This window comes from Trachypithecus francoisi, unplaced genomic scaffold (assembly GCF_009764315.1).
Source record: "Trachypithecus francoisi isolate TF-2019V2 unplaced genomic scaffold, Tfra_2.0 Lachesis_group17, whole genome shotgun sequence".
NCBI classification, from domain to species: Eukaryota; Metazoa; Chordata; class Mammalia; order Primates; family Cercopithecidae; genus Trachypithecus; species Trachypithecus francoisi.
In genome coordinates, this window is record NW_022681462.1 from 41,893,672 (window position 1) to 41,920,445 (window position 26,774).

General features: G+C 42.8%; 1 protein-coding gene across 2 annotated transcripts in view; it reads right to left on the reverse strand.

The window, feature by feature from the left end:
• The window catches only part of MERTK (MER proto-oncogene, tyrosine kinase), a 138,643-nt gene that overhangs the window by 57,729 nt on the left and 54,140 nt on the right, over window positions 1-26,774 (reverse strand). For both annotated transcript variants that reach the window (XM_033175461.1, XM_033175462.1), the window contains exons 5-7: window positions 10,485-10,571; window positions 8,160-8,275; window positions 1,096-1,279 (exon numbers count right to left, since the gene is read on the reverse strand). In XM_033175461.1, the coding sequence (XP_033031352.1) occupies window positions 1,096-1,279; window positions 8,160-8,275; window positions 10,485-10,571 (387 nt within the window). The remainder of the gene's footprint in view (window positions 1-1,095; window positions 1,280-8,159; window positions 8,276-10,484; window positions 10,572-26,774) is intronic.

Consider the following 26,774-nt stretch of genomic DNA (forward strand, 5'->3'; position numbering starts at 1 on the left):
CTGGTCTTGAACTCCTGACCACGTGATTCACCCGCTTCGGCCTCCCAAAGTGCAGGGATAACAGGCGTGAGCCACTGTGCCCTACAATCTTTTGCTATGATGTTGGGTGCTTTACGCCTCTGGGGTAGGCCTCAGAAAACAATCTCTCTGACCTCTTCCTGCCCTCCTTTCATGTGCCTCGATGCAGGACTCTAATCTTCCCCATCTTTCTGACTGTGGGTCATAAGACCCTTATTACAAAGGGGGTCCTGACCCATAACCTGGAGGAAGGAATGCTGACATCATGAAACTTCCACAAAAAAAGCAAGACAACAGGGTTCAGAGAGCTTCCAGATAACTGAACATGTGGAGGTTCCTGGAGGGTGGTGCACCCAGGGAGGGCATGGAGGCTCCACGCCCTTTCCCTCTATACTTCATCCTCCACATCTCTTCATTTGTATCCTTTGTAATATCCTTTATGATAAACTGGTAAATATAAGTACTTCCCTGAGGTCTGTGAACCGTTCCAGCAAATTAATTGGACACAATGCTGAGGTCATGGGAAACACTTGGTCAGTCAGAAGTTCCAGAGGTCAAGATTTGTGATTGGCATCTAAAGGCTGGGGTCAGGGACGGAAGGGAGGGGAGGCCTGGGGATTGAGCCCTCAACCTGTGGGATCTGAAGCTATCTCCATGTAGTTTCAGACTTGAATTGGAGGAGACTCAGCTGGTCTCCGCTGCACAGCTGACTGCTTGCTGGAGGAGAGAAATCCTCACATATGTTGGGGTCACCAAAGGCTTCTGTATTGACTATTGTGTTGGTAACATGTATTGATTGTTGTGTTGTGAGAGAGCATGTTTTAAAGTGTGCTGCTATTATCTTCTACGTAAAAGAAAAGATTACCTATACATAACATGGCTGAGTTTTGTCACTAAATGCTTTTAAAGTATGGAGGAAATATCTTTCCCATTTTCATCCGTCTCCTCAATAATTTTCTCCTCCAGAAACAAAGTCCAAACAAAGCAAAGTTTTCAACTCTCAGTCAGGCCACTGGGAAGGGTTTGTTGAATCACATGCCATGGGGGGCAATACACATTCTGAACCCCAGGAATTACCTCCTTCAGTCGTGCTGGCTGGAATCCAAGGGCTCACTGCAGACCAGCCTATTTCATTCATGCAGGAAACACCAATGCTGTAATTAGCCAGGGCTCGCAGCTGCTTGATTTGATACATATGTGGTGAGGCAGAGGTGTTAAAAATCATGACTGAGCCATTACTCAGTGGATCAACTTCCTTGACCTAAACGAAGAGTAAACACGAGGACTGGGCGTTAGTAAGGAGGTGGGAATGTCAGGCACGGGGCATGCGTGTATTTGCTGCACGTGCCCCTTCCTCTACGCTGAGGGGAAGGACCTGCTTCCTTTCTGGGCACACACACATTTTCCCGCCAGCATCACTGTGTGTTACTCATGCCACTCGGACAATAACTGAACACCTGAGGAAAACACCTAAAATAACAATAAACAATTCTCACTGTGGCAGGTAATGGAGCAAATAATTATGATGATTAGAATTCATATTGTATTATGAAATAAAGCCTCTCCTCTCCTAGAACCTCTTCGATTCTTGACTTCTTTCAGCTGCTTCAAGGAATATGCAACAGAGACAACAGATACAATATGTGCTGACAAACCCTGAAATATTTAATATTTTGCCTTTTAAAGGAAATATTTCCCAAATTCTGCTTTTAGAGGATGGGTTTCTTTCTTTCTTTCTTTCTTTGAGATGGAGCTTCGCTCTTGTTGCCCAGGCTGGAGTGCAGTGGCGTGATCCCAGCTCACTGCAACCTCCATCTCCTGGATTCAAGCAATTCTCCTGCCTCAGCCTCCTGAGTAGCTGGGACTACAGTCATGTGCCACCACGCGCAGCTAATTTAGTATTTTTAGTAGAGACAGGGTTTCACCCTGTTGGCCAGGCTGGTCTTGAACTGCTGACCTCAGGTGATCCGCCCGCCTTTGGCCTTCCAAAGTGCTGGGATTACAGTCGTGAGCCACCATGCCCATTGTTTCTTAATCTTTCTTTTTATTATGTAACCTGAGGAACGCTGCTCTTGCCTTGAGGCTAACTTTATTTTATTTTATTGTTATTATTATCACTTTCCTTGAGATGGAGTCTCACTCTGTTGCCCAGGCTGGAGTGCAATGGTGCGATCTCAGCTCACTACAACCTCCGTCTCCCAGGTTCAAGTGATTCTCCCACCTCAGCCTCCAGAGTATCTGGGATCACAGGTGCCTGCCATCATGCCTGGCTTTTTTTTTTTTTTTAAGTAGCGATGGGGTTTCACCATGCTGGCCAGGCTGGTCTTGAACTGCTGATTTAAGGGATCTGCCTGCCTTGGCCTCCCAAAGTGCTAGGATTACAAGCGTGAGCCAATGCACCCATCCTGAAGCTAATTTTAGTGTGTCCTTTATTCTTAACCCCTTCGACCCCAACAGAAATTCAATTCCAGAAGCACACACAGGAAATGTAGATTCTTGGCTTTTTTTTCTTTTTTTTTGATGGGGAGATATAGGAAAGGGTCATTTTCCCCTCCTCCAGAAAACTTTTCTCCAAATCTCCTTTAAACACACTGCCTTATCTTTCCCTCCATAACTCCACCAGTCTCACCACATCCCTCTCCAAATCTCTGTATGCATAGGCAAGAGAGGGCGATTCCCAGCACAAATCTAGTCCTGGGTGAAACTTCCATCTCTTTCCTTGCATACCTCCTGTCTGGGTATGGGGATAAGGGAGAGTATGGGATTTTGTTTTCCACTACATGCTTTTTCAAAATTTCTATACTATGTGGCACTTATAAAATCAGAACAGACAAAATGATATCAGGTAAAACAAGCGACTGAGAGCAATTTGGGAAAAATCCTCAGGCCACAAAATGTATTGCTGTTAATAACGGGCTTGCAGTTCTGGGCTGTGGATATACAGTACTATAATTTTAGGCTACGTGTGTTTGAATCTTAGGTCAATGAACCAGAAATAAACATTCTGGAATTCCAAATCCCCTGGCAGATAGCAGGAGTATGGTGTGGGGGCTGAGTTTCTCCTCTGACTCAGACCCCGTGGGAGACAAGAAGGTATCATTTGACCTGAGGAGCCACCAGAGGAGAAACAAGAACCGGGAGGCTTGTCTTGGTGGTGGCTGTTGGCAGACATCACTTTTTGTTTGTTTCACTTCAGAGTGTGCACCTACTTCCTGGTGACCAACCACCAAAGCGAAGGTGGAGGAAACCTTTGGCTCTCCTCCCCGCCCCACTTCCGGAGACATGTGGGGAGCATTTCCAGGCACAGAAACGCTCTCTGAGAGCACGTTCCTAGAGGAAAACAGGGTTTCTCTAATAGCCCTTCTCAGTCAGTCGGTCCTCAGGGAAAAGAGCGCATGAAGTGGCAAGAAGTACGTGGGAGAGCTCAAAATAGAAATGGAGTGTGTGGCCCAAAAATGGGTGAAGAAAAGAGCTAAGAGCAGGACCAAAGGAAGTGAGAGGGTGTGTCCTGCTAGCGCATGCATCTGAATCTCATCCAAAACATTCATTTGGTCCTGAGTCAGAGTTTAAAATTATAATTTTACAAAGCCATACTTGGTCCCTTCAAAAAATGGGAATACACTGTTAATGACAGAATAGAAAAGATAACTTTTAGAGCTTGTGCCAATTAACCCCAGTAGGACTGCCAGAGAATATAAAGGACACCTAGTTAAACTTGAATTTCAAAGAAACAACAAGTAACTGTTCAGTACAGGTAGGTATGTCACGAGATTATTCATGCAGTTTAACTGCGTGTTCCGTATTCTTATTTGCCAAATCTGGAAAGCCTACCAGAGATGGAAAGGAGAAAGGATGAACAGAGGCTGAGCTAGCCAAGGGGGACAAGAACAGAATCACCATATCCAGCACCACAGAATCCAAGATGGGCAAGAAAGGACTGGAATTTGGCCGTCTCAGGATGCTTTTTCATCTGTACCATGAACACCCAAAACCATGGCAGAGAGAGAGCAGGTAAAGCTTGTGTGTGATCATCTTCCATCATCAGGAGTCACCTGGTGTTTTCAGACTTTTCAACCATCCTGCCCACCTCACGTCACCCTGAGACCTGCTGTCTCAAGGTGGACTGGTACTCTTCCTGAGAGTCTCCCTGAAGCTCACCATCCTCATGTTTCATGTCCTCTTAGGCTCTTCAAACAGCTCAGTGCTTTGGTCACAGTTTTAAAAAGGGCTGGCCCACGCTTCAGTTATGTCCCGTATGTAAATGTCTACCTCAGCCTGGCTGGCATGGTGAAACTCATCTCTACTAAAAATACAAAGTTAGCGGGGTGTGGGGGCAGGTGCCTGTAGTTCCAGCTACTCAAGAGCTGAGGCAGGAGAATTGTTTGAACCCAGGAGGCGGAGGTGGCAGCAAGTCGAGATCGCGCCATTGCACTCCAGCCTGGGCAACAAGAGCGAAACTCTGTCTCAAACAAACAAATAAATAAATAAATAAATGTCTACCTCTAGGGAAAGAGGCCTGGATATTTCTAAAAACAGAGCCCCAAAATAACATTAAGCAAAAACTGATAGAAAGGAAAGGAGAAACACACAACTCAAAAATAAGAGTCGAGATCTCAATTCCCCACTTTCAATAACAGATGGAACCATGAGACAGAATATCAGCAAGGCAACCGAAGACTGAACACTCTAAACCAACAAGACCTGAACAACATGCACAAAACACTTCCTCCAACAACAGCTGAATGTACATTCTTCTCAGGCGCACACAAAACTTTCTCCAGGATAGAACTTAGGTCATAAAACAAGCCTTAAGAAATTTAAAAGGATCACAGTCATATGAAGTATATTCTGCAAACACAGTAGAATAAACATTAGAAATCAGTAAAGGGGCCGGGCGCGGTGGCTCAAGCCTGTAATCCCAGCACTTTGGGAGGCCGAGGCGGGCGGATCACGAGGTCAGGAGATCGAGACCATCCTGGCTAACATGGTGAAACCCTGTCTCTACTAAAAAAAAAAAATACAAAAAACTAGCCGGGCGAGGTGGTGGGTGCCTGTAGTCCCAGCTACTCGGGAGGCTGAGGCAGGAGAATGGCGTAAACCCGGGAGGCGGAGCTTGCAGTGAGCTGAGATCCTGCCACTGCACTCCAGCCCGGGCGACAGAGTGAGACTCCGTCTCAAAAAAAAAAAAAAAAAAAAAAAAAAAAACAAGAAATCAGTAAAGGAAGAAAATTTGGGAAATTCATAATTATGTGACAATTTAAATACACACTTCTAAATAATCAAGAGTACAAAAAAAAATTCACAAGGAAAATGACAGAAAACTTGAAACTAACAACAACAACAACAACAAAACCTTATGGGATGCAGCTAAAACAGTGCTTATAGGGAAATGTAGAGTGTAAACGCCTATTTTTTTTTTAAAAAAAGAACACAATCAATAACCTAACCTCTACCTTACAAAACTAGAAAAAGAGCAAACTAAACCAAACAGAAAAAAAAGAAACAAAAATTAAGGCAGAAATGAATAAAATAGATAATAGAAAATAGAAAAAATTTACAAAATCAAAAGTTGGTTATTCAAAAAGATCAATAAACTTGACAAACTTTTAGCTGGACTGACTAAGAAAAATAAGACGGAAAACAAATTACTAAAAGCTGGAGTGAAACAGGAGATCTTATTACTAACCTCAAAGAATAAAAAAGGTTATAACGGAATATGATGTACTATGTTGTATACCAATAAATTAGATAACGAAGATGAAATGTTCAAATTCCTATAATATAGAAACTACCAAAGCTCACTCAAGAAGTAATAGAAAATCTGAATAGATGTATACCAAATAAAAAGATTGAGCTATTATTGAAAAAACTTTCCACAAAGAGAACAGATTTTATTAAATATTTAAAGAAGATTTAACATCAGTCTTTCACAAACTCTTCCAAGAAAAGAAGAAGGAGGAAGAGGAGGAGAAGGAGGAGGAGGAAGGAGGAGGAGGGGGGAGGAGGGGAAGGTGGGAGGAGGGGAAGGTGGGAGGAGGGGTAAGTGGAGGAGGGGGAGGGGTAGGAGGAGGAGGACGACTTTCACACTTATTCTAGAAGGTCAATATTACACTGATGCCAAAACCAGAAAGAACTACCACAAGAAAACTACAGACAAATTAGATACAGACACAATTAGACAGTGGTAATGGCTGCACAACTCTTGAATATACTAAACACCATTAAATTGTACATTTTAAATAATGGGTGAATATTATGGTATATAAAATATATCTCAGCTGGGCATGGTGGTTCACACCTGTAATCCCAGCACTTTGGGAGGCCCAGGCTGGTGGATCACTTCAGGTCAGGAGTTCAAGACCAGCCTGGTCAACATGGTGAAACCCCATCTCTACTAAATGTACAAAAATTAGGTGGGTGTGGTGGCACTGGCCTGTAGTCCAAGCTATTCGGTAGGGTGAGGCAGGAGAATTGCTTGAACCCAGGAGGCAGAGGTTGCAGTGAGCCGAGATTGTGCCACTGCACTCCAGCCTGGGCAACAGAGTGAGATGTCGTCTCAAATTTTTTTTAAAAAAAGTAAACTATATCTCAAAAAAAGGTGTTAAAAAAATCAGTCACAAAAAAGGCCATTCCTGGTGAGGAATTGTAGATGCAATAAGAATTCCTAACACTTACCAGTGCTTGGGAGGCTCACCAAAAAAAAACTGAGCAAGAATTAAGAAAGGCTGGAGGCGGTGGGTGAGGGTGGAGGCTATTTTAGGGATAATACAGGCTTTTCCTCTTCAGGGAAGGAACAGCTGTTAGATAAGAGTTGGAGGCGTTAAGAACAGAGAAATTAATTTGACTACCAAGTAAAAACATCTAGTTGTCAACACAAAATTCTTTGAGCTGAGTTAGCATATTTTTAATTAATGAGATCAGATATTTAGTAAACTAATTCCTGACCCTACTGTATGATTAGTACCAGGCAGAATGCATTCATATTTTTAGTGGATAATTCCTGCATGTTCGGTAACCTGCTCCCAAATGCGATGACTCTCCTGAGATGGAAGAGCTGATGGTGCTGAGCGCTGCTTTAGGCATTGGAGCTTCCTGGGCTTGAGTTCTGGTTCTGCCACTCATAGGCTGTGTGAGTACTCTGAGCCTGCAGTGCTGGTGTGTTTTAAGTAAGATAATGTTTGCAAAGCCCCTGGGCCATTGTGGTTTCTTAGTAAACAGTTGTGTTACTGCCACCATTCTCATTTTTATGAAGTGAACACTCAAGAGCAGAGCTTATATCATGGGCAAGTTATCATTTTAGGATAGCTAATAGCACTGTTTCACACCCATTCTAGGCAGCAGTGAAAAATGTCTGAAGACTCCACAAGACCTGTAATGCCCAGGATCCCCAGGTGACACTGGCTAAGGTGCTACGCTCAATAGCACAGACTACCTATCTTGTGCTGGCCCTTCTGTCCTTCATGGCCACCAGCCCAGGAGGAGCCACACTGGGGAGTGGCTGGCTTCCTCAACTCCTGGTCATAAGCATGTGTTTTGGGACCTTAAAAATGAACTCTTCCTAGTCTTGACTGGGCACGGTGGCTCACGTCTGTAATCCCAGCACTTTGGGAAGCCAAGGAGAGCGGATCACCTGAGACTGGGAGTTCAAGACCAGCTTGACCAACACGGAGAAACCCCATCTCTACTAAAAATACAAAATTATCCGGGCATGGTGGTGCATGTCTGTAATCTCAGCTACTCAGGAGGCTGAGGCAGGAGAATCGTTTGAACCCAGTGGAGGTTGCGGTGAGCCAAGATCACGCCATTGTACTCCAGCCTAGGCAGCAAGAGCAAAACTTTGTCTAAAAAAAAAAAAAAAACAAAAGAAGAAGAAGGACTCTTCCTGGCCTCATGATGCTCTCCCTTGGAAACCCATTTTGCTTCCGGTTGGGCCCTGAAACCTGCACAGGAAGGACACAGTGTCATGGGCAGAGCATGGACATGGAATGGTGCATGCATGCTGGACACTGAAGCAGGGAGGTCAGGGGACTCTGTACAGAGATGGAGAAATGCCCTCCGTGTCCATCCTTGGAAGGAAGAAAAATCCTTAGACCCACAGAGAGCGCCAAACCGCTACTTCCCCCTTTACCATAGAGCTTTACCTGAACGCTGCAATTCCTGAACGGGGAATATCCATCAAAACCAGGGACCCAGGAGATCAGAATGCTGTGTGCAGTGCTGTTATGGATGCTGACTTCAGTTGGTGGGGAGGGAATTGCTGCATAAAACAAAACACACACACACACACACACACACACACACACAATTATAGATAATGAGAGGCTACAGCTACCAAACAAATGCATTAATAAACGGAATTATGTTTTCAAGAGGAGCCTCCCCATGCCTGAGGATAATTGTACCAGCCTGCGGATAAGTCTTCCAGTGAAGGGCCAAAGAAGTGGAACGCAGACCCACTGATGAAATGAGGAGGCCTTTGAACTGGAAAAGATGTGGAATACCCATGTCCTTTACGGAGTACATGTTCATGGACCCTACTGTGTGTACCTGGCTGGGCACTAGTACACTAAAGAGAGACACAGTCATAGCTCTGCCCTCATGGAGCACACGGCCTGGTATAGGAGACCCACGTTAACCAAGAATAAGAGCGCCCTGTCACCAGAAGAGAGGGGTGCCACAGGAGAGTATGTGCACGCATAAGTGTGCATGTGTATGTGTGCATGTGTAGGGGGAGAAGCTTTCCAGGCTGAGAAAACACTAAGAGTCGGTTCAAGCAAAAGAGCCAACTGCATCTGCTGGGGGAGGGGAGGAGGTGCGTGTCTCGAAAGGGTGTGCTACACCCTTGGCTACAGGTGGGTAAAGGGTAGCTACTTCAATTAGAATCCAAGAAGGATCTTAAATTTGCCCTGGGGGCCACATTTAGGAGTTTGGGTTTTGCTAGTAGACGCACACCATTGGGAGTGGGGAAGAGTAAGGTTTGACTCACTTTCCTCTGCAGATTATTTGTGGAACTGCCCTAAAGCATCTGCCTTTCCAGACCAAAAGTTGACCACATATGCCATAGTAATTATACATTAGAAGAAGAGAGTCTTGGTAGCTTTGATATACATTTTACAATAAAAGAAAGCCAAAAACAGAAGTTTGGAGAATGATCTAATAGACCAAAATCTTAGCAGAGATTCTGAAGCATAAAATTGAAGAAATGCTTTTCATTTTATATATTTTTAAATTTTAAGAAGTTTATACCTTATGAAAAAGTCTTTATAAACTCACACCCACTCATGAATTTTTGACATTCCCAACATGTCTTTTGGAAATCGTAATAATGGGAATTGTGATGAAGGAAGGAAGTTATACACTTCCTCCAGTAATAACTTTTAGTTTGGTTATTTTTTTATCCCAGTGAACTTTTAGGATATTCCCTTTCATAGCCTTTGTCCAGTTGATTTGCTGAAACTAAAATTAGCATCTTTTTGAGCATAATTTCTTTTGTAATTTTGAATCTCCTTCTGTATGTACCCAACCTTTAATTCATTATTAAACAAGTTCTGCTTTTTCCTTGCACTGCTTCCCTAAGGACAAGAGGAAAGGAATATGAGCCAAATAATTACTTCTCAATATTTAAACTAAGATCAAATAGTAAAACATAAAGTTTGCTTGAATTTCTATGACACACTAAGGAGGATGATTTAATACGAGATAAAAAGGTAGTATCTACTTGTAGGTTTTTCTTTTCTTTCAAATTTCAAGTTTAATACCTTTGATTACACAGAAGGAGAATAAGATAGATTGGACTGAAATGTCTCCACTAGCCTGGAGGCCTTCAAATGTATGCTTTTAATTCTATTATCACAACTCACTGCCAAGCAAGCTCAGCCTAGTGAAATCCTAGCTCAGAGGAACCAAGAGGAAGAGGGAGTTTAGGAGGAAGAGGGATAGGAGCATTGGGCTCCAAAGAGTGATCTGCTCCCTGCTTTTCCTCTGTCTCCCTGAGTCAGTAGGTGGCGGAGACTCATGTCAGGCCTTGCTGACCTGGGAAGGACAGGGTCCATTTCCTAGATCATGCCCCAAGCCAGCCCCAGCTCTTCAAGGGTTAATGAGTAGTTCAGGGTGGAAGAGGGAAAAGTGAAAACGGGAACTAAGAATGAGGAAACATTGTAGCTTATTTTCTTCTTGGAGTAAGCAGAACTAAATGAGTGAATGTTTATCAAAGACCTATACTATATGCCAGGCACTTCTGAATAATTTTACTTGTATTCAATCAATAAGCCTCAACAACAGGTTCTGTAATTATCTCCACTTTTCAGAGGACAACACTGACACAAAGAGGAGAAGTAAGTTGTCCAAGGTCACAAAGAACATCAGTGAGAAAGCCGGGACCCACACCCAGGCAGCCGGCTGCAAGCTCATGCTGCGTCCTCACCAGCTCCCAGAACACGCATGGGGAACCTAGTCTTGCTGCTTACCTTTGATGTTGATCTGCACTCCCTTGGATACTGTCAGCCCTTTGTCATTGTGGGCCTCACAACTGAAGACCGCCATCTCCGTCAGGCCTGGAATGGAAGGAGACTCATGAGACCAGCAGCAGAGAAATAGGCTGCTGTTCACCACAATTCTATGATTGTCTTTGCATTATGTTATTTCTTGGTTTATGGCTTTTGGGCATTAGGGTAAAGTTAATTTAAAAGGTGTGCTAGCTATGGAGAAACAAACCTGGGATTAAACCCAAGGCACCAAGAGCAAGGCAGCCATGGGCCCAAAAGGCAGCTGCTTTCATTTATTCAGATCCTGAATAAATGAGACATTAGGTAATAAAACAGGATCATTTCGACTTTTACTGCAAATCGCTGGCCCCAATATTAAGGAAAGTGGGTTCTGAGGCTCACTTGATCCTGCTACCTATCCCCCCAGTACATACAGTGTCACTATGCTATGCATATTTCAGAATACCAGAAATAGCAAAATAAAAGCCACAGCTTAAAAATCTCAGAAGATGTGTTGCAATGAATCCTTTTTTAATAGTAAAAACTGGTCAATTCACAAGGATGTATTACATAAATGCAAGGCATTATAACTAATCGAAGACACTAGTGCTAAATGAAAAATTCTATCATTTCAGAGGTTTGAAGACATCTTTTAAAAATTGATTTATTAATTTTAAATAGGAAGACAAGTTACTCAGATCTTGTTTTCCAATGCCATTCTCCAATAAATGGAACCAGGGCTCTTGGAGAAATGGCTGATTCTCAGATTGGGGCAGGAAATATATGAGTCTGGAGTAAAATGTAAAACAAACACAACACACACACACACACACACACACACACAGAGACAATGATGCGGCATGTCAAAGAGACACAGGAGCTAACTCAAAGAGTTCCCAATGGCCAAAGCTAGAACAATTTGAGCAAGAAAATAAAGTAGCTTTGGATTATAACCCAAAGAAGAAAAAAATATCCAGGAGTCTCTACTGATATCAGTAAATTATTAGATAAACTGGAGAGAATAGACAAACGTTCTTGCAGAATAATTCCAAATAGTTTATTGGATATTCTGCCCTCAAAGAGGTGGAGCATAACTCCCCACTCCTTAATGGGCGGCATACAGTGACTCCTTCCAACAAGTACATTATAGAAAGAGCAAAAAAAAAAAAATAAAAAGAAAGAAAACTTTTGAGTGGAGAAACTGACAAACTACCTGAGCCAGATGATCAAGTGGTACATCATGTTGACAGAATGTATTCTTGGTAACAGGTGGTTAAAATGTCACTTCACCTCTATGGTCTTCCTCCCGAGGACAAAAAAACCCCAGGCTCATCATGAAAAAAATACCAGTCAGTTCTACATTGTGGGACATTCTACAAAGCACCTGACCAGTAAGACCTAAAACCTGTCAAGGCCATTAAAAACAAGGAAAGTTTGAGAAATTGTCACAGCCAAGAGGAGCCCAATAAGACACAGATGACTAAATGCAATGTGGCATCCTGGATGAGATCCTGGGATAGAAAAAGGACAGGAGGTAAAAAGCTAAGGAAATATCACTAAAGTATGGACCTTAGTTAATGATGAGGCATCCATATTGATTCATTAATTGTAGCAGATGCATCACACTAATGTAAAATGCTAACAATAGGGGAAAGTGGGAGTGGGGCTTATGGGAAATCGCTGTATTATCCCCAATGTTTTTCTATAAGTTTAAAACAATCTTAAAATTTGAATTTATTTATTTATATATTTATTTTGAGATTGAGACTCACTCTGTCATTACCCAGGCTGGAGTGCAATGGCGCAATCCCAGCTCACTGCAACCTCCACCCCCTGAGTTCAAGTGATTCTCCTGCCTCAGCCTCCTGAGTAGCTGGGATTACAGGTGTGCACCACTGCGCCCAGCTAATTTTGCATTTTTAGTAGAGACAGGGTTTCACTATGTTGTCCAGGCTGGTCTTGAACTCCCAACCTCAGGTAATCTGCCTGCCTTGGCCTCCCAAAACGCTAGGATTACAGGTGTGAGCCACCGCACCCGGCCTGAATGGTTATTTTTTAAAACTACAACTATACAGTATATACTATTTAGTTGAATTCAGAAACTTCTATATCTGTGGCACACAAAAACATCATCTGGCACACAGTAGTATCTTCATAAAATTGTTGAAAATATGCCACCCTTTGCTTCTTAGCAGAAAAACTTATTTTGTTTTCTTCTGTCTACATATGTAGGAAATTTTCCATCAGATATTTTTAAACTCAAAGCTTGTCACTAATAGAGTAATCAAATATTTGAAGAATGAAAGGGAAAAAACCTGCTGAGGGAAGCACAGCAAGCATCAGCCTAGAAAAGCTGTTCCTGGCCAGATGCCTGCGTGGCCTCGACTGTGCCTGGGCTGTAGTCAAGTGGCCACTACGTGGCAGAGGGCTGTAACTGGGAGAAGCTGTAGAAAAAATGCATATCTGATCCCTTTTATATTAGTACTTCTCCTGAGGGGTTAAATGTGCATAAAAAAGAAAATCAGTGCTGGTGGGTTTTTGATATTTTCCATCTAGATGGAAGGTGTCGCCAGTGTCTGCGTTTTCCTGACTACACAGGAGTCCCTCAGGGAAAAACAAACCCATGCATCTCTGTCCTATGATTCGGTGGTAACCTTTCATTTCTTCAAGAATAACATTGTATTACACAGAGAATTTGACAGATACTTCACAGCATCTTAATTTTCCAAGATGAGGAATACTTCCCTCCGACTGGAGGAAAACCCTAAGCTGGATTGCTTAATTAAATTCTCTTGAAAATGTAAAGTGCTAAGAAACAAAAACTCCCAGTAGGTCACTTCCTCTCAAGTGAGACATGAAACTGCTACTAGTTTGTGTAGTGAATTAGAAAATATTTACTGCACTGAGGAGGAATATTTCTCTCACATCTATTACACCCACACCTGTAAAAGGATCCCTGTGATACTCTGCCTTGGGGGTCTTTATATCTTGTGCTTGTATTCCTCCCAGAGAATTTTGAAAAATATATGTGGCCTCTCACACATTTTGAAGTTTGCATCCTTATATTTTTCATAATTTAAACAGTTTCAAAGAATATAATTTGAGGTACCTGGAATATCTTGACACCAACACCCAGTGAAACGACTGTTCCCCAGCAGCAAGAAGTTTTCCTCCATGACACTTCTACCACCCCCAAGAATTTCATCCTAATGGTACACATGTGAAAGTGGAAATGGCACACATTTGAAAGTTTTTGCTTAAACCGTAGGAACTTATTGGCAACAAAAATATACATATACCTTGAAATTGCAAAAATATTTTCTTCTGAATTGATTATACTCACTATTAGGATGCAACTGATCAGACTATATTTAAGTGATTCTTAAACATAAGTACAACTTTATTGGAAGGGCAACTCCTTCGCTGGACAAAATTTGGAATTTTCTTTTCTTTTTTTTGAGACTGAGATTCGCTCTGTTACCCAGGCTGGAGTGCAATGGCATGATCTCGGCTCACTGCAACCTCCGCCTCTCAGGTTCAAGCGATTCTCCTGCCTTGGTCTCCCAAGTAGCTGGGATTACAGGTACGCACCACCATGGCCGGCTAATTTTTGTATTTTTAGCGGAGACAGGCTTTCACCATGTTGGCCAGGCTGGTCTTGAACTCCTGACCTCAGGTGATCTGCCCGCCTCAGCCTCCCATAGTGCTGGGATTACAGGCGTGAGCCACCGCCCCCACCAAAATTTGGAATTTTCTGTCTATGTGACAGTTTGGAAATTTCTTAACCCCAAGACATTGCACCCAGCAGCCATTCTCAAAACGTGGTCAAGAAACTTCTGGGGATTCCAGAGACCCTTTCAGTAGTCCTCAGAGTCAAAACTATTTTCATAATAATAATAATATATTACTTGCTCTTTTAATTCTCATTATCTCAGGAATGTATGATGGAATTTTCCAAAAGAATTTTCCAGAGGCTATACGGTACATGATGATGCCACAACATAGATGTATTAGCCAATGAAATGTATACTTGCGTATTTTTGTGTTTTAAAAGTTTTCAGTTTTAATTTCTAATTCAGTAAATACAGATAGATGTGACCCACATAAACAAGAACTCTGGTTCTTGATAATTTATGACTGTAAAAGGATCTTGAGGCTAAGCACAGTGGCTCACTCCTGTAATTCCAGCACTTTAGGAGGCTGAGGCAGGAGGATCACTTGAGTCCAGAAGTTCAAGAGTTACAGTCCAGAAGTTGCCCCACCCTGGGGCAACATGGAGAAATCCCATCTCTACAAAAAATACAGAAACTAGCTGAGCGTTGTGACATGCCCCTGTAGTCCCAGCTACTTGGGAGGTTGAGATGGCTGAATCACCTGAGCCTAGGAGGTTGAGACTGCAGTGAGCACTCCAGCCTGGGTGACAGAGTGAGGCCCTGTCTCTCTCTCTCTCACACACACACACACACACACACACACACACACAAGGATCTTGAGACCAAAGCATTGAGAACTGATGCCTCATAGTGGTGATTCCAGACAGGTGAGAGAGGTCTTTTTTCTTTTGTAATGCAAGGAAGAGATGAAAGGAAAACAGGAGGTGGAAAGGGAGAACTGGCGAAGTATCTGGACTTTGGGCACTTTGTCAAGCATTGATTTTAAGAAAGAAGATAAATACAGGATGAAGATGAAGAGACACTGATCCCTCTAAGCTGTCTGTGTTCTGCTGATCACTGTTTCATGGTGAGGCCTCTGACACTTTGATTTTCAAGCCTTGGCATCACTTTTAACCTTCCGGATCCTAAGCTCCCAAGTGAGATGCCCATTTCATCCGCAAGGCTGCATGAACTTGCAAAACCTGGCTTATATTTAGAAAAACTGGCTTTGGCTCAATCAGAAGATACAGGAAGTTACTAACTTATCCTTTTTATATATTGGAGGAGACATCTGCAGGTTAAAATTAGTCATCTGACTTCAATTATTCTTATCAAAACTCTTAGGAAACCCTTGAATACAAACTACAAAATCACATTGCAAACTTGTCATAAGGGGAAGAGCCAGCCTTATGGTAAAACAGGAGGTTTATTTCACTGAGATCCATTATCCAGTTATAGATTCTATAATAGGATCCTGTAGTAGCAGAATTCAGGCCCAGTGGTCTTCATTCCTATCAGGCTTATCAACACTGAAAGGGAAACATTATCACAGAACATGACTTCAGGACAAATGAACAGTCATTTCTCCTGTGTGCTTCTTTTCATAGTGCACACAAGGTCAAAAAAACAATCTATAGCAAATGTCCTAGCACAAGACACCTACACCAAGTCTGAATTGCCTGGCAGTAACCACACAATGTATTAAAACAGTTTACAAGGTCAGGTGGTTAGCGCCCATATGCTGGCAGAGAGAAGAGGAAACTGGTTCAAACCAAAGGTAACTTTCTCCAAAACTAGACGGCACTTAGGCCAAATATAGTCTTCTTTGCTTAATTTTTTCTGCTAAACTTTCATGGCTTAACGGCACTGGCTTCCCAGCTAGACACTCGTTTATAAGCCTTGATTGACCATAGCAATGAGTGTACACTAGGAGAAGACAGCTCCCTCTCACTCGCCAGTTCTCTCTCTGTGGATAAACAATAACTACCAGACTGGAATAGACCTTGACATTTTATAGCCCCAAACCCTTGTGACTTTCCAGGAAGAAAAAGCATCCACCTCCTTAAGTCTCCACCCCACCATCCACTCTATCCTGAATGGTCCCGGGCACTGGAACCCCCACAATCTCCTGAGCCAGCTCCTCTTCTAGTGGGTAGGTCGTCCCCCTTATAGTAATTTCTCCTTTTCACCCAACTCCATTATGATGGTTCATGCCTCTCTTGCTTGGTCGTCTGCTGGTTTGAGAAAAGATATTTATGACACAGCTCTGAAACATATTTTTTTTTTTTGAGACGGAGTCTCGCTCTGTTGCCCAGGCTAGAGTGCTGTGGCCGGATCTCAGCTCACTGCAAGCTCCGCCTCCCGGGTTCACGCCATTCTCCTGCCTCAGCCTCCCGAGTAGCTGGGACTACAGGCGCCCGCCACCTCGCCCGGCTAATTTTTTTATATTTTTTAGTAGAGACGGGGTTTCACCGTGTTAGCCAGGATGGTCTCGATCTCCTGACCTCGTGATCCGCCCGTCTCAGCCTCCCAAAGTGCTGGGATTACAGGCTTGAGCCACCGCGCCCGGCCCGAAACATATTTTTAAGGAACATTCAGTAACAGAATGTTCCCTTGAGGGAAGGACAATCGGATTGCTGAGGGAGCAACTCTTAAAAGCACAGTTGAGCCAGTTCTTTGAGTTCTCAATTAAGCAATCCTGCAAATTAACTAGATAAACAATTCTGTCCCTGCTTTTTTTTTTCCCCCTTGTGTCCATCTTTCTACCAAAAGAAGCAACAAATGGAAGATTATGCTGTGTAAGTGAGGTAACTTCTTAACTTGGACCTCTCTATCTGCTCTGCATTCATCCACTTGACAAATATTGACTGAGTATTTACTACAAGCCAGACATTTTTTCCAGAAACTTTGGATATATCCACGAATAAAACAAAGATCCCCTCCCTTACAGAGCTCACATTTTCAGAGAGGGAAATGGGCGATATATAATAACCTTGATAAAAAAGTAAGATGTATGATATATTAGAAGGTGATAAGTACTATGGAAAAATAGAAGACCATCAGAGGGTCAGGATGGGTGGGGAAGCAAGCTATAATTTTAAATGATGGGTGGGGGGCATCAGAGGTGGTTCCTTGAGAAATGACCTCTGAGGAAACAGTTGGGGTGAGGAAAGGGGCCAAGTTGATACTTGGGGGCCTGGGGAGGTTCTAGGCAGAGGGAACATGTGGGAGAGGCCTTTGCCTGTTTCTCTTGTTGGGTGGCAAACCCAGAGCCCTGAGCAGACGGCTGATATGATCTGACTTGTATCAGGATTGCTCCAGCTGTCATATGGAGAATAGACCTTAAGAAGACTGGTCTCTTAATAGTTCCAAATGTTTTTCTAATATGTAAGATGGGTATGAGAAAACGCTTAACTAGCCTGAGCAACATAGTGAGATCCTGTCTCTACAAAAAATTTGAAAAAAGCTGCTTATCCCTGTAGTCCTAGCTACTTGGGACGCTGAGGTGGGAGGATTTGCTTGAGTGCAGGAGTTTTGAGGTTACAATGAGTAGAGATGGTGCCACTGCATATCAGCCTGGGTGACAAAGCAAGACAATAACAAAACTGCCTAATTATCACAGCTTGCTATGTGATTCAAAGTAATTCTTTACAGAAAGTACTGTGGGCATTATGAACTAATTTGTACAAATTCTAGTTATTATTACTCTTTCTGTTATTACAAGGATAGTAACAATTATATCCAACTAACTAAAACAAAAGCTTGCTTAGCTGTTTCCTAGATGTGGATTTAAATATAAAATGAGCATTTTTTTAAAAAAGAAAAGCCTGGGCCGGGCGCGGTGGCTCAAGCCTGTAATCCCAGCACTTTGGGAGGCCGAGACGGGCGGATCACGAGGTCAGGAGATCGAGACCATCCTGGCTAACACGGTGAAACCCCGTCTCTACTAAAATACAAAAAAAACTAGCCGGGCGAGGTGGCGGGCGCCTGTAGTCCCAGCTACTCGGGAGGCTGAGGCAGGAGAATGGCGTAAACCCGGGAGGCGGAGCTTGCAGTGAGCTGAGATCCGGCCACTGCACTCCAGTCCGGGCAACAGAGCGAGACTCCGCCTCAAAAAAAAAAAAAAAAAAAAAGAAAAAAAAAGAAAAGCCTGAAAGATCAACACAAGCCCACCACTGTTAACAGAAAGGCAGGTCAAAATTGGCAATGAGTTAGTGACTTATTGCATATAAAAATAAAAACAAAATACAAAAAATTTAAAAATATATGCCAGAGCTGGAGCTCTTACCTGCTAACTTATAAAGCACTCCATCATTGAACACCATGAAGCTAAAGCTCTTTGCAGTTCTGCTCTTTATTTTGGGATTTGGTTTTGCCATGATAAAAATTCTTTAAAAAAGAAACTTTTTATTTTGAAATAACTTTAGACTTACAAGAAGTTGCAAAAATAGCAGAGTTACTGTGCACCCTTCACCCAGCTTTACCCAATGATAAGATCTTACATAACCATGGTACAATGATCAAAACAGGAAAGTGACTTTGGTACAACAATATTAACTAAAATACAGGCCTTACTAAGATTTTACCAGTTTCTGCTTTGTTTTATTTTGGGGGGAAGAATGAGTGTATAGGTTTATGAAATTTTATGACAGGTACAGATTTGTGGCTACACAACTGTTCCATCACCAAAAAGATGCTCCCTCATTCTACCCCTTAAAGGAACATCCTATCCCCAAACCTAACCCCTGAAATTGTTGATATGTTCTCCATTACCAAAATTTTGTCCTTTTGAGAATGTTATCTAAATGGAATCATACAGCACACAACCTTTGAGATTGGCTTTGTTGACTCAGAATAATGTCCTTTAGACAAATTACTTCTTTGCTCATGTTCCTTAAAGAAAGCTCATACAACACAGAGGAAAAATAAAAACTTGTATCGAGAGGGAAAAGGCATATGACCTTCCCATTCATAAACAATGCTTGCCCAAAGCAGTCCAAACAATTGGCTATTTAAACCAATTAGCATTCCCTCAGTAGAAGGGGCCAGCAAAGTTTACTTAGGGGTCAGTTGCAGATAGAATGGCGTCTCCCTGCCAACACTCACTGCTTTATTTACATCAGCATGTCAGGGGCGGCTGCCCAGCACAAAGCCCCCAAAAGCCGACCTCAGCACCCACCTCCTCACACATGAATTACTGGGAGGGACTCAGGTATCAAACTAAAGCTTCCTCAAAATTAAAAATATATTTAATTAAAAATAAGTTTTTACACAGTTCTTTTGTAACGTTACAAAATGCAGACACAAGGGAACAGTCAGCAACTAGCTGACTTGAGAGTAACTCCTGTGAGCCCAGCACAATTCCCACATTCAGCAGCCTGGGCTCCACGCCCTTCCTCCCCGGACTTATTTTAGCCCTTTGGGTCTACAGAATGGACATTAAAGATCCTGTTCTATTAATTTCGCAGGACCGGCTGGAGATATAAATGAGAAAAGAGGTAAGAATTTAAATGTAAAAATAATTTTATAAATACAAGTTACTTCATTATCATGATGTCCCTTTGTCCCAGTGATAGGACCTAAAACTCAGGGACTATCTGTAATTAATTTGTTTGTTCATTAGTTCATTCATTCATTCACATAGTTCTTACATGCCAGGTGCTGTGCTGGGTGATGGGGCTAATCATACATAATAATCACCTGATTAGTAAGTCTTCTTGAAGGCCTGACAAATAGATAGAGGGTTTGTGCTTCAATGCAATGGGGAAGAGGCCTTGTGAATACACAGACAAGGAGGTGACCAGGAAGGTTTCCAGAGGAGAACCAAGATCTGTGTGTCAGGTGAACAGGGGCTTGTCAGACAATGAGAAGGCAGCTTGGCAAGAAGGCACAGTGCACTCATAGGCCTGCAAAAAGCTCATCAGGCCTCACAAGCAGGTGCCTTTGCAGGTGAGGCAGGCAGAGACCCTGGGAAAGTTAGGCTGAAGCCCCAGTGGGTCTCAGACTTCAGGGTAAAATGGTAGATTTTAACCTGCATGTAGTGGGGAGTCATGCCAGGAACGAGAAACTCTGTACTTTAGGAGAACCTCTTTAATCACAAGGTGGAGCATCACTCACTATGGTGGTGGGGTAGGGGGATGAGAACAAGAAAGCTGGGACCATAGGCAAGAGGTCACAGCAACAGTCCTGGCAATGAACCAGGAAAGCCTGAATTAAGGCCATGGTAGTGGAAGTGCAGCACAACTGACATTTGAGAACAATGTACAGGGCCGGGCACAGTGGTTCACACCTGTAGTCCCAGTACTTTGGGAGGCCAAGGTGGGTAGATCACCTGAGTTCAGGAGTTAAAGACTAGCCTGGCCAACATGGTGAAACCCCATCTCTACAAAAATACAAAAATGAGCCAGGCATAATGGTAGATGCCTGTAATCCCAGCTGCTTGAGAGGCTGAGGCAGGAGAATCACTTGAATCCGGGAGGCGGAGGTTGCAGTGAGCACAGATCACACCATTGCACTGCAGCCCGGGTGACAGAGCAAAACTCCATCTCAAAAAAAAAAAAAAGAGAGAGAGAGAACAATGTAAAAATCTTGGTGATGATTGTTGGATGGGCAAGAGAAGAATCTGGGGAAGTTTCAGGTTTCTGGCTTGAATATATGATTACTCCTCCAGACCTTCACTTCACTGTATAGCACCAGCTAGACCATCTTCACTATCAAACAGGCATTTAATAAATATGTCACTAAGAAAAATAAAGTCAGCAGCCCCACTTTCCAAACCCTTCACAAATAGGAAAACTGCCTGAGCAGTATAGTATACTGCATATTCATTTAGAAACTAGAATTTCAACTCAGCAGTTTAAGTAAGAGTTCTTCATTTACAGACACATTTGTCACTACTCTGAAAACTCTAGAAAAGCTGGTGAAGTGTTAGTGAGGATTTCCACTATCATGGTTCAGTTTTTGGTTTTTGGTACCCGATGGCCCCTGATGGAGAGTGAAGTCATCATGCGCACCCACATTCGGAAGCACCTTCAGGTGAATGCTGCTGCAGGTGCTCTCCTACTGGTCATTTCTACAACTACCACATTTCAGGCACTGAACCAGACCCCTGAATATGCGGCCAAAAAACCTTCAGTTCCTGCCTTCTAGAGGCCCCCTGGTCTCATGGAAACAGGTGGAGGCGTAAATCAGATATTCTGATAGATGAGAGTATTTGCCATCAGACTGACGAAAAGTCAAGACTGAATACTGTGTGTATGTGATACAGGGTGCATATTACCATATTCTACTAAAAAGATTGCCAACTTGGGAGGCTGAGGCAGGAGAATGGCGGGAACCCGGGAGGCGGAGCTTGCAGTGAGCTGAGATCCGGCCACTGCACTCCAGCCTGGGCGACAGAGCGAGATTCCGTCTCAAAAAAAAAAAAAAAAAAAAAAAGATTGCCAACTTGCAAGATCTTTTTGGAGGGAGATTAGAATGTATTAAAATTTGAAATATGCTCACTTTTCCCTTCAATTCCCATTTAGATATCCCTCCTAAAGAAATCCTGATGGTGCTCGCTTTGGCAGCACATACACTAAAACTGGAACAATAACAGAGAAGATTCGTGTGGAGCCATTGCCCTGACGGCACGTGGCATTGTGGATTCCATGAGTGTGTACGGTGGGAAAGCACCACACTCGGTACCACCACCCCGTGCACTGGTCAGCTGGACAAACTCAGACAGGTATCTACCCTGGATAGCCTTTGAGTTTTAGAAGACTAAAATGAACATTTTTGGAGCCTAAGTTTTGGCTCATTTGTTGGATCAGTGCATGTAAGAATTTGGTGAAATGCAAATGAACAAATAGTTCTTGCTCCTGTGACCAACAGGCTGTATGCTACAGTTCTATTCTGACTGTTCAGATTTTTAAGGATGATTGGATTAGGCTTCCCTGCTGTCTGGGTCTGTCTCCTAAACTTTTCAGATCATCGTGTAATTCCAATGACTCTTTTAAAGGGTGCCAATGATTTGAACACTGTCAGATTGATTCCAGCTAAACCTAGAAGTCCACCTTGAGAATTTTCATGTAACACCCTGGAAAAAAATGTGAGCCCAAATCTTCTCTACCAAAGGAAAAAAAAAAAAAAAAGCTTAAAATTTTAAAAAGTAAAATTAAATTGTAAAGAATTTGAAATGCAAAACAGGTGGCCGTTGTAAGGGTAGAACTGACCTTTTAGAAATAAATCAGATCTCCAAGCTAAGACTAACTACAGCCTTGGGTATTAAAATAATTTGCAGATCTTGTCGCACAAACACACTTCTAATTTCTGAGAAAATATACAGAAAAGTTATAAACAGACATGGACAGATTTTGTCCCTATTTTTATAAAACATGAAAATCTGGTTTCTATTTACTAGTAGTAAACAATTGAGAAATAAAATCAAATATGCTATTTATTAGTACATAAGTGCTAAATTAATGCATTCTGATTGGCTGTACACTGTTGGTGAAAATGTAAATTGGCACAGCCATTAAGGAAAACAGTTTGGAGGTTCCTCAGAAAACTAAAAATATGACTCATCAATCACCATATGATTCATCAATTCCCATGCTGGGTATATGGTACGAGGATCTCAAAGAGGTATCTGTGGTCCCAGGTTCATTGCAGCATCATTCACAATAGCTTAGACATGGAAACAATGTAAGTGTGCATAAACAGATAAATGGATTAAAAAATTATGGTGTGTATATATATATATATATATATATATATATATATGGGAATACTATTCAGCCTGTACAAAAAAGAAAATCCGGCCGGGCGCGGTGGCTCAAGCCTGTAATCCCAGCACTTTGGGAGGCCGAGACAGGCGGATCACGAGGTCAGGAGATCGAGACCATCCTGGCTAACACGGTGAAACCCCGTCTCTACTAAAAAGTACAAAAAACTAGCCGGGCGAGGTGGCGGCGCCTGTAGTCCCAGCTACTTGGGAGGCTGAGGCAGGAGAATGGCGTGAACCCGGGAGGCGGAGCTTGCAGTGAGCTGATATCCGGCCACAGCACTCCAGCCCGGGTGACAGAGCAAGACTCCGTCTCAAAAAAAAAAAACAAAAAAACAAAAAAGAAAAAAACAAAAAAGAAAATCCTGGCATTTACAACAACATGAATGAAACTGGAAGACATTATGCTAAGTGAATAAACCAGACAAAGAAAAGAAAAACAACTGCATGGTCTCACTTACATGTGCAATCTAAAAAAGTCAAACTCACAGAAACAAAGAATAGAACCGTGGTTAAAAAGGGTGGGTGGAGGAGGGTGAGGACTGGGGAGATGTTGGTCAAAAGGTAGAAAATTTCAGTCCATAGGATGAATAAGTTCTAGAGATCTAATGTACAGCATAGTTAACAAAATTGCACAGCACACTGGAAATTTGCTAAGAGGGTAGATCTTAGGTGTTCTCATCCTCCTACACTCCCTCCCCCACAGCCTCCCTCCCCACCCCCCAACCGCACCCTACCCCACCCTCACCCCACTGCCACAAATGGTAACTATGTGAAAAGATAGCTATATTAATTAGCTTGGTTGTAATAATCAGTTCACTATGTATTTCAAAACATTACGCTGTATACCTTAAGTACATATAATTCCAATTCTAAAATTAAAAATAATTTAACAAATGACTTGTAAGACCTCTATATCAAAAACTACAAAAATTGCTGAGAGAAATTAAAGAAGACGTAAAAAATGAAGAGATATAATGTATTCATTGATTGGAAGGCTCAATATTGTCAAGACATCATTTTCTTCTAAACTTATCTATAAAAACAATACAATTGCAGACAAAATCACAGCAAGCATTTTTGTGTAAACATTGTCAAGTGGATTCTAGGATTTTTATAGAAATGGGGAAAAAACCTGAAGTGACACTTCACCAAAAAAGAGATGTGACTGATTGATAAGCACATCAAAAGACACTAAAATCTTCTCTAAGTCTTGTCTAAAATTAGGCATCAGGAAAATGAAATGCAAACTAAAACCACAATAATCTACTAGATTTCAAATCCACTAGAACGTCTACACTTAAGAAGACTGACCAAATCAAATGTCGGTAAAGATATGGATGGAGCAACTGGAACGCTCTCATCCACTGTTGCTGAGAATGAAAAGATGGTACAATCACTTTGGGAAACCATTTGGTAGTTTCTTTAAAAGTTAAACATATGAAGCAGCCATTCCTCTCCTAGGCATTTATCCAAGACAAAATAAAAACATGTCCTCCAAAAGACTTGCCCTCAAATATTCATAGCTGCTTTATTCATAATAGCCAACTGCCACACATATCCAAATTGTTCACCAAACAAATGGATAAACCAAATTAACACATTAATACAACAGAGTACTATATCAGCAATAAAAGATGATGTACTGGCAGGGCACGGTGGCTCAAGCCTGTAATTCCAGCAATTTGGGAGATGGAGGCAGTTGGATCACTTAAGGTCAGGAATTCGAGACTAGCTTGACCAACATGGTGAAACACTGTCTCTACTTAAATACAAAAAGTAGCCAGGCATGGTGGCAGGTGCCTGTAATTCAGCTACTCAGGAAGCTGAGGCAGGGGAATAGCTTGAACCCAGGAGGCGGATGTTGCAGTGAGCCAAGATCATGCCACTGCACTCCAGCCTGGGCAGCAGAGCAAGACCCCTTCTGAAAAAAAATTTTAAAAATAAATAAAAATGATGTTACTACTGATAAATAAAACATCGTGGATGAATCACCAAAGATATCATGTTGAGTAGAAGAAGCCAGGGAAAGTACATATGACACAAAAAAGTACATACTTTACTTATATTCCATTTTTTGAAGTTCCAGAACAGGCAAAATTAATCTATGATGATAGACATAGAACAGAACTGCCTATGGGAGATGGTGACCCACTGGAAGGGACCATGAAGGACTTTCCAAAGTGATGGCAATATTCTATATCTCGATTGAGGAGGTAGCTACATGGGGGTCTACACTTAGGAAAACTCATTGGGTTGTACAACTAAATTCTATGCATTTAATCATATGTCAATTTTACCTCAATGAAAATAAGTCTTTCGTTACGGGATTTCAGAGTGATCATCCTATAGAGGGTAGAGTCTATTTTTTTTGTTTGTTTGTTTTTGAGACGGAGTCTCGCTCTGTGGCCGAGGCTGGAGTGCAGTGGCCGGATCTCAGCTCACTGCAAGCTCCGCCTCCCAGGTTCACGCCATTCTCCCGTCTCAGCCTCCCTAGTAGCTGGGACTACAGGCACCCGCCACCTCGCCCGGCTAGTTTTTGTATTTTTAGTAGAGACGGGGTTTCACCGTGTTAGCCAGGATGGTCTCGATCTCCTGACCTCGTGATCCGCCCGTCTCGGCCTCCCAAAGTGCTGGGATTACAGGCTTGAGCCACCGCGCCCGGCGAGTCTAATTTTAAAATTGATTTTGAACAAAAAGTTACTTAACTAATTCCCTAGAAAAACTCAAAGAAAACTCAGATGAAGGGGAGAAAACCGTAACATTCCTCCTGAAGTCACAGGTTAGAAAAGTGATTCAGAGTTAATAGCTAGGAGCTGGCATTCTCTTACTGATCCATTCTAGCCATAAATATTTACTGAGTTACTACTAGGAGGCAGGAACCGCTTCAGCCACTGGCAGTGCAGAGGTGAATGGGAGAGAGAATGCCCTCATCCTTACTGAGCATATGTTCTCTAAGAAGCTAGATGGCCAGGTGCAGTGGCTCATGCCTGTAATCCCAGCACTTTGGGAGGCCAAGGTGGGCGGATCACGAGGTCAGGAGATGGAGACCACGGTGAAACCCAGTCTGTATTAAAAAAACAAAAAAATTAGCCGGGCGTGGTGCTGTGCAACTGTAGTCCCAGCTACTCAGGAGGCTAAGGCAGGAGAATGGTGTGAACCCAGGAGGCGGAGCTTGCAGTGACCCCAGATCGCGCCACTGCACTCCAGCCTGGGTGACAGAGCGAGACTCCGTCTTGAAAAAAAGAAAAAAAAAAAAAGAAGAAGCTAGACAAGGAGCCCAACGAATAAACTGGATAATTATAGACGGTGACAAGTGCAACAGAGGAGTACACAGCAATGTGGGATCAAGGGGACCTAAAATAGTTAGGAGTGATCAGGGATGGCCTCTCTGAAGAAGTGATGTTTGAGTTGGGTCATGGGACAAAGGGCAGATGGAAGAACACCGCAAGCAGATAGAAGAGACAGGTCCTGAGGCAGGAAGGAACAGGATGTGCCTAGAGAAGTGAAAGACAATCAATGTGACTCGTATCTAATAAGCAGGGTGGAAAGCATGGGATGGGGCTGGGTTGGATGAATAGGAAGGAGCTGGGACACGCAGCCCCAAGGGAAAGGGCAGGAAGGACTGGGTGACAGTCTAAGACAGTGGGGAGCTACTGCAGGGTTTTCAGCAAGCAGGTGATGTCCTCTGCCACTGAGGAGGGTAGATGGGAGTAGGGACAAGGCTGGGAGCAAAAAGGCCCAGTTAGGAAGCCACTGCAGAGGCGATGGCAAGAGCTGGCAGTGACATGGACCAGGGTGCTGGCAGCAGAATGGAGAAAAGACAGACTTCAGAAGTATTGTAGGAGCAGAACT